This window comes from Dendropsophus ebraccatus, chromosome 12, assembly GCF_027789765.1.
Source record: "Dendropsophus ebraccatus isolate aDenEbr1 chromosome 12, aDenEbr1.pat, whole genome shotgun sequence".
Taxonomy (NCBI): domain Eukaryota; kingdom Metazoa; phylum Chordata; class Amphibia; order Anura; family Hylidae; genus Dendropsophus; species Dendropsophus ebraccatus.
Genome location: NC_091465.1, coordinates 77633419 through 77641955, shown reverse-complemented (window position 1 = coordinate 77641955; position 8537 = coordinate 77633419). Strand labels below are relative to the sequence as shown.

General features: G+C 44.3%; 1 protein-coding gene across 1 annotated transcript; it reads left to right on the top strand.

Moving 5' to 3' along the window:
• Positions 1-2506: 2506 nt before the first annotated feature.
• On the top strand, positions 2507-8067 carry LOC138768790 (chemerin-like receptor 1). The gene is made up of 2 exons (XM_069946746.1): positions 2507-2530; positions 6994-8067. Exon 2 carries the CDS (start codon positions 7024-7026, stop codon positions 8065-8067), a length of 1044 nt encoding a protein of 347 aa, XP_069802847.1. The 5' UTR covers positions 2507-2530; positions 6994-7023.
• The last annotated feature ends 470 nt before the right edge of the window (positions 8068-8537 follow it).

Genomic DNA, 8537 nt, shown 5'->3' with positions numbered 1-8537 from the left:
CACACATTAAAATTTTCATATTTTATACAGTGATGCAAATGTTGGCGTCCAAAAAACAAACAAAAAAAATGTAATTGTTTTTAATTTTCTTGTAGATAAATGTATCATAACATATACATTTGCTTAATAAATAAAATCATCTTTTCAGCCTTTTGGCTAAATATCATTGTAGTGTTAATATTTAATGTGTACAGAACTGTGTAGTGGGGTTGTGTTCTGAAAAACTTCTTTAAAGTCACCCAGGGCAGTTAAAGGGCCATTTTTATATTGAGTGGTTGCACTAAGGAGCAACACAGCCCCTCTGCTGCCACCAATGGCTGTGTCTGTAAATGCGGGACATTACAATTAGGGAGACAGCCTGTGTCACTAACACCACAAACTGACAGAAAGCTCCCCATGTGCAATGTCTATTCTAATAATAATTTGTATTAATATTAGCCCTTTGATGTAAAATTTGATGTAACAATATGTAAAAATAAAAAGATGTACTTACCTTCCCTTGGTGTTGTCCAGCCTTGTTCCTGTGTTCACTGCTCACCACAGCCCCCTTGGGGACCTCTGAAGTGACAAACCACACAGCCAATCACCAGTCAAGACGGGACAGCGCTGTACCCCATGCCTTCTGCTCCCTGGTGCTTACTTCCACTTTACTAATGTCTCAGGGGCAGGTGTAAGTCCCAGTCATCGCATTTGTGCCAAACCACAATGATCAATAGTTGCAGGATGTTGGGGGGGGGGGGGGGGGGCCACGCCACGCCGCCCACAATATTATCTGCCCCTGACTCTCTGATGTGTGGCTGCCGGGGGACCATCTATAAGAGCGAAAGAGGGGGGACCATCTTTAAGGGGGGGAAGAGGGGGACCATCTATAAGGGGGAAGGAGGGGACAATCTATGAGGGGGACCATCTATGAGGGGGGAAGAGGGGACCATCTATAAGAGGGAAAGAGGGGGACCATCTATAAGGAGGGAAGAGGGTGACCATCTATAAGGGGGGGGGGAGGGTGACCATCTATAAGGGGGAAGGGGGGGAGAGGGGGGCCATCTATAAGGAGGGAAGAGGGGGACCATCTATAAGTGGGGGGGAGAGGGGGACCATCTATAAGGGGGGATGAGGGGGACCATCTATAAGGGGGGAAGAGGGGGACCATCTATAAGGGGGGATGAGGGGGACCATCTATAAGGGGGGAAGAGGGGGACCATCTCCTATAGGATTAGCACCCTCCTCTCCTGACATCCTCTGTGTTGCTGTGACCTCTTCTATAAGATCAGCACCCTCCTCTCCTGACATCCTCTGTGCTGCTGTGACCTTCCCTATAAGATCAGCACCCTCCTCTCCTGACATCCTCTGTGCTTCTGTGACCTCAACTATAAGATCAGCACCCTTCTCTCCTGACATCCTCTGTGCTGCTGGGACGCTGGGACCTCCCCTATAAGATCAGCCCCCTCCTCTCCTGACATCCTCTGTGTTGCTGGAACCCTGCGTCCTCCCCTATAAGATCAGCACCCTCCTCTCCTGACATCCTCTGTGCTGCTGTGACCTCTCCTATAAGATCAGCACCCTCCTCTCCTGACATCCTCTGTGCTGCTGTGACCTCCCCTATAAGATCAGCACCCTCCTCTCCTGACATCCTCTGTGCTGCTGTGACCTCCCCTATAAGATCAGCACCCTCCTCTCCTGACATCCTCTGTGCTGCTGTGACCTCCCCTATAAGACCAGCCCCCTCCTCTCCTGACATCCTCTGTGCAGCAAGGGACCAAACATTATGTTTATTGGGGCCAGCAGGGAGGGGAGGCAGGCAGTGTTTATTAGGGACAGCATTGAGGGGGTGGGGGACAGTAGTGGATTATAATGTGGGTGGATTGACCGGGCGGGGGGGGGGGGCAGGTTAGGTGGACAGCCCGGGGCCCAGGGTGCATTTAATCCACCACTGAACAACATATGTTCAATTTTCTTACAGCACTGCTAGAAAAGGGTTCTGGATGAGCCCCCCCCCACGCACACACACACTTAGTGATCTAGTATATTCTAACACTGTATTCTAAACCAGACAACCCTTTTAGCTATCCTCTCCCCTGCTCGTACATTTGCAGAACAACGTATCTCAGATACGTTAGATCAGTGTTTCTCAACTCTAGTCCTCAAGACCCACCAAGAGGTCATGTTTTGAGGATTTCACAGGTAATATAATTATAATCAGTGCACCAGTAACTGCCACAGCTGTTGGTTGTTTGGGATATTCATAAAACATGACCTGTTGGTGGGTCTTGAGGGCTGGACCCTTCCTCTGACTAATGCATGACGAGCAAAATTCGAGATAATTTAACTGACAAACACAATGCTGGAAGCCTCCAATAAGAAGGAAGCTACCTTTATGTTGTTTTCACTACTCTGGGTTATGATCAGATAATGTATGTGGCAATAGAGTTCGAAGGTATTAGGTAGGAAATAACAGAAAGGAGAAGTTACCGAGAATTCAAAGTGTTCGGTCTACGGGACTGAAGAGCACAAAGAGAAGAGAAGAGCGTCAGTGAGTATAATGCTGATCGTAGGAGATACTTATGTTATTCTCTATTGATTATAGTTCTTATATTTATGGTTTATTATATTATCAGAGGCTTAAAGTGCAGATCCTGGTCCCCAGTGTCAAAAGTGTACCAGATCCCCCCTGCCTACTGTGTGCTAATAATAGAAGTGATGTCTTCTTATCTGTGACTTTTTCGCCCCCCCTCAGGCACCAGGCTTGGGGTACAGGCCTTTCTGCTGCATATTTTATGACCCTGAATATTTATGTCGCATTGATGTTATGTTATGATGTTAAATTACTGTTATTTGCATGTTTTGCTTGAACCCATTAACGAGCCATTGTATTGGTAAGTCATGGAAGCATTAAGGGAGTAAGGAGAGGATTCAGGCTCCGAGGCTGCCCAGATTTTTACTAGGTGTTGCTGCGCACTGACCTATAAGGTGTTTGCTGGTATTGAGTTTTTTTCTTTTATAGGGAACCAATCACACCGATATTACAGATAAAGTTATTTGCAGTGGCCAATAATTGGGCTAATACTTATTCTTATCATATCTTCGTTGGCTACTTTGGTAATGGTAACGTTAAAAAGAAAAACTTTTATTCCGTCATGCCGGGTACACAATGTAGGCATCGGGGTGGAGACCGGGCCATGACTATTCATGGCTCTTTGCCCACTATCAGCTCTCTGCTGGGGTGATTGACAGGCAGTGTATGACGCAACCGAACACCCCATGCTGCTCAAGTACAGACCAACCTTCCAACAAACTTTAAGGCTATGAAAATGCATAATCACTGCCTTAGGCTATGTTCACACTACGTAAGTTGGGTAGGAATCCCGGGCGTTGTTACAATGGCTGTGATTCCTACGGAACTTACGTAGTGCTGCAGGCTGAGGGAATCCCGGCTGGAGTGTATACACATAGTATTGTCCAGGATCCCTAGCGGCGCCGTGGAAAACCGACATGTCAGTTCCCAAAATGAAGCGGGCGCCTCCGGCCACTCGCTCCATTGTGTGCAGTGGGAAGTTCTGATGCGGGCACACACAGATGCGCCCGCATAAGAACTCAGCGGTGCTAAAGATCATCTGGCCGGTACTGCAGTACCGGCCAGGATGATCTTTTCTGAGACCGGCAGTTCCGTAACCCGGCCAGGTCACGGAATGGCCATCAGATCCGTGGCTGCAGTGGTATCCCACCTCAGTTGCTGATTGACTCCCCCCCCCCCCCACAATGGCCAGACTTTCACTTTGTAACATTCCAGGTTGACCAGGTACCCTCCTTTGTGCTGAGCAGGGGATACCTGGTTAAATGAGCACTCAACACTAGTGGTAGCCTCTTTTTGTGTGTCAATCACCCCAGCAGAGCATGCTACCAGGCAGAGAGCTGTGACTAGTCATGGCCTGGTCTCTACCCCAATGACTAGTTAGCGTACCCTGTGCTAGTCTGGTTTCCTTGAGGCTCCTATGCTTGCTGTGCTCCCCCTTCATGCCCCTGATGTCAAGCCTGGTGCAAACCTTGCAAAAAGCTGCATCCAACTTCTTCAACCACCGGTATTTGAATGCTTAGGTTCGGACATGCAGACACGAGCTTTGCTCATCTTTAGTAATTGTACGTTTCTCCATGGGAATGTTTTCTTTCCTTTCTTTTGCTTTAATTACGGTGGTTGATGGTTACTATTTTTACCTAAACTCCAAGATTCGACAAGATTGTACATTTGGCTTACCCCAGAAGTCTTACCAGCCTATGGCTACAGGTGATGGATAAGTAACTGGCATAAACCAGGCTACATGCTTCGTTTCGAACCTTAAGAAAATCCAATCTTCATCTCTTTTAAGTTATACGATGGAGAAAATAATATGGATTAAGACAAATGTTCATCATGTTCAATGAGAGAGGAGGAGAAAACACATAGTAAGGAGATGGGGAAACAGATACAGATGGGTGCACTTCTTCCTTCCTGTTAGTCATTTTCCTGTAGTCATTTTTGGTTGTAATACTATACAAAAGCACTTGATGCACCGATTTATGATCAGTTATTCTCATTATGGTGGTGCCCTCCACACACTAGGTATGTAACCAGTAAATATATCTATCTATCTATCTATCTATCTATCTATCTATCTATCTATCCTGTATCCTATCTATCTATCTCCTATTTATCTATCTATCTATCTATCTATCTGTCTATCTATCATTCTGTGGTGCTCCACCAGTGTGGTGGAAAACCAGTCACTTGCCAGATGGTGAGGTGTGACTCCACTACAGTAGTGGTTGGTCGGGGAATAGCTCAGCCAGGTGTTATGTTGTCATGACACCAGTGCCTGTTCGGCACATAGGTACTGTATGATGGCACACCTGCTTTGCTTTTCATTTAGATAGGCTGGCTATACCCTTTCCCCTGTAGTCAGTAACCTGATGGGCTGTTTGGGGATCCCTTGGGCGCTTATCACAGTCCGGAGTGGAGTGGAGTTGTGACCCATCCAGACTATTGGTATCGCCACCCACAGAAAGTAGAGGAAGATGCAATGGCTGTGTAGGTGCTTAGAGAATAACCACTGAGTCCAGTTAAAATAAATAACTTCTTCTTTACTGCAGGATTGCCTAATACAATTGTATACAATAGACTTCTGACTTGATAATATACTTTAGACTTTAAAAACAGAATCTTTGCTCAGAGTTTGAAAAGGAGTACAGCTGTGCTGAGAGGTAGAAGAGGTTCAGAGAAGTAGAGAGGAGGATGTTGAGAGAGTCCCAACTTAATGTAGTAGTGTGCTCTGCCGGAACTTGAGAAGTAGAATAAGTAGAATACTTGAGAGTAGAGAGAATACTTTTGCCCGTGTTTTGACTCTTTGGTCTTTGCACCACCTATTGCCCCCCTAGTATCGGGCGATCCGTCCTATGAGGGTGACACAAGCCCCAGACCTTGTTACCTGGGCTGAGTAGAGTGGCCAAGGTTCCTTGGTGACACCCGTGCTGTGAGATAGAGTCTGTAGGCTTCTAGCAACTTTGCTCTATCCTGATCAGTTCCTCTTTCTTCATGATACTGTCCTCCACCTTTAGACTTGTTCACGGTGTGGGCTGGGATGATCCTTGACTTCTGTCCTCTCTGAGAGTATTTAGCACTGCATAGTGCGCGGAAGTGCTGCTTTCAAGAAAAGAGTGTCCTTGCTTCCCATGTGCGCCTGTCCACTACCACACCTCAGACTACACTTGACCTGTCCTCCAACAGGGGACCTGGCACAAGCCAGGGCCCAACTTGACCGCTGTAGGGACCGTTCTTGCCTCTACAGAAACCAGAGTAAGACTCACTAAAGGTGTGGCTACACTTCCTCTCCCCATGTGACAACTTCCTACTGCGTATGTAATATTGGCTGTGAGTGGGTTTGAAGAGAGTGCAAGAGAAAGAGAAGGATAGAGATAGGTAGATATGAGAAAGAGCTCTCATTGGTGCACAAATCCCAGAGACAATAACCCTTTACAGCTTTACCCTACAGCTGGGAAATACTTAAGCATACAATATACATACCAGTGACATCTAATTGGTAAAACTTAGGTAATACTTCATCACCACTGCTACTTTGAAGTACAGGCTTTTGCGAGGGGTGGTAAAACCCGTGGTGGGAAACCACATATCTATCTATCTATCTATCTATCTATCTATCTATCTATCTATCTATCTATTACTGAACAATTTAATTTTATGCCACAAAATTGCATAGTAAACATTAAGTGCACATTGTTGCACCTGCAACATAATTTATATTTTAGTTTTTTATCCATTTGCTGTTATGTTTCCACTTCAAGCAGTGGATATAACAACTTTTCTAACATATAATGCTTAGCCAGCTGAATTTTCTGCTGTTGTTGCTTTATCTATTTGCAAAGGAAATTGAGTGGTGACTCAACCAGGACCAGAGAGATGCCCCCTGGTAAGACATAAGGCTGACAAATAATAGTCAGTGCAATCATCAATTCATCATCATTCTCATCCTCATCATCATTAGTTATCATCAGTTTCCTCCCCTAACTATGCATACAAAAACTCAATTTAACCTCATTTATGCCATTCACTTTCCCTTGCATGTGAAGGAGGCAAAGAAGATGAAGCTGTTCTTCTTCTATGTGGAATCCACAAGGCTGTTGTTGAGTCTATGCACTTCCAAAGATCAAACAGTGAGGAGGAGATCCTTCCTGCTGCTCACATCGTGTATATAGTGCTGCACTGTGGACCAACATGGTATCACCTGGGCTATAACCCAATTCCACTAGTAATATCCAAAAGGACTGCAACACCTAATGCCGAGAATGTGGTTCACCTATCATTTCTGTCAGTCCCTAAGCACCATGCCATAGCCCAGTTCCATTTGCGCAGTTCATTAGCCTATAGGGTCCAAAATACTAACATATAAATGTGTGTAGTTACAAAGTACAACATGGAAATCTAATTTTGTTCTAATTATTTTCCAGAAAATAACCCCAGCACCCCAGAAAAAACTGATGGAGAGTACAACAGTTTTTGATACCTTGGTAAATGCCACCCATTATACCCAATATACAGATCATACTAACACCTATTCAGTAACGGAAAGCAACCTACAAGGTAACAATCATACACCCAATCTATATGAAGTCATATCCATCATGGTGGTCAACTCAGCGTTTTGTTTACTGGGAATCATCGGAAATGGTCTTGTCATCTGGTTCGGCATCTTCAGGATGAAGAAGACAGTCAACATGGTGTGGTTCCTCAGCTTGGCCATGGCCGATTTCTTCTTTGCGTTCTTCTTCCCTTTGGGCAGCACATACATTTTATTACCAAATGGGCTCTTTAAAAAAATCATGTGCAAGCTAACCAATGTTTTTGTGTATATGAATGTGGTCATCAGCGTCCTCCAGATCACAGTGATCAGTGTAGATCGATGCCTCTGTATCATGTTCCCGGTATGGTGTCAAAACCAGCGGAGGCCAAGACTGGCTTATACCATTGTCCAGACCATTTGGATGATTTCATTTGCTGTGGCTATACCCGTGATTATACACACAGACACGACTGATGGTAATAATAAGACCCTATGTGATTTAACAATAGATGACGCAAGTTTTATGACGACAACTATTTTGGAATTTGTTTTCCTCTTCCTTTTACCATTCATCACCATTATCTCATGTTATATTGTGATCTTCTTGCTCATCAGAAGAAGAAGGATCGTTACATCTTCTCGGCCTCTTAAAACCAGTATGGCCGTCATCATTGCCTTCTTTATCTGCTGGTTTCCTAGCAATCTGTTTTTCTTACTTTCGGAGTTTGATAGTCGTAATATTGATTTTGATAAACTTTATTATGGATATATAATTGCCGATTTCCTGATGGTCATAAACAGTTGTATTAATCCCATCCTCTACGTCTTTATTGGTCGAAATTTCAAGGAAAAGGTCTGTAGCTCGTTCCTGGCCAAGATCGAAAAGGCATTTACGGAAGAAGATAAGTCAGAAAGGTCTATAGCCCTTCAAAGGTCACATGAATGCGTAGAAGTCATATGATAACGTTCATATGATTTTTTTGTTACAGAAATTTTGATTTCTAAAATTATTTTTTTTCTTAGTTTTAAGGCCAGTATAATAAAATTGAAAAGACAACTTAGCCAAAGATTCCAATAGTAATGTATTTGCTCAATACACAAGTAGCTAAACAATAGAAGAAAAAAGCACATAGATACATAAAATACTCAGTGTATTCTCACATACTTAGGTTATGTAATGACACAACAACCTCAAATCACTGTGAATGAATCATGGGGAGCTGCCAGACATATCTTACTCCTAGTTCTCATCCCAAAGCATGTGGCACACCAGTGACTTCAAAAGTGGTTTGCCATGGTTTGAATCATGGAATCTGACGAAGAGGACCATTGTGTAAAGACTTGAAATGTGATTGTGGATGGTAGTTAAGGAGGAGACCATCCTAAGGGCAAGGCGTTACCACTTGGCAAGTCGGGGGTAAGCTGTGGTGG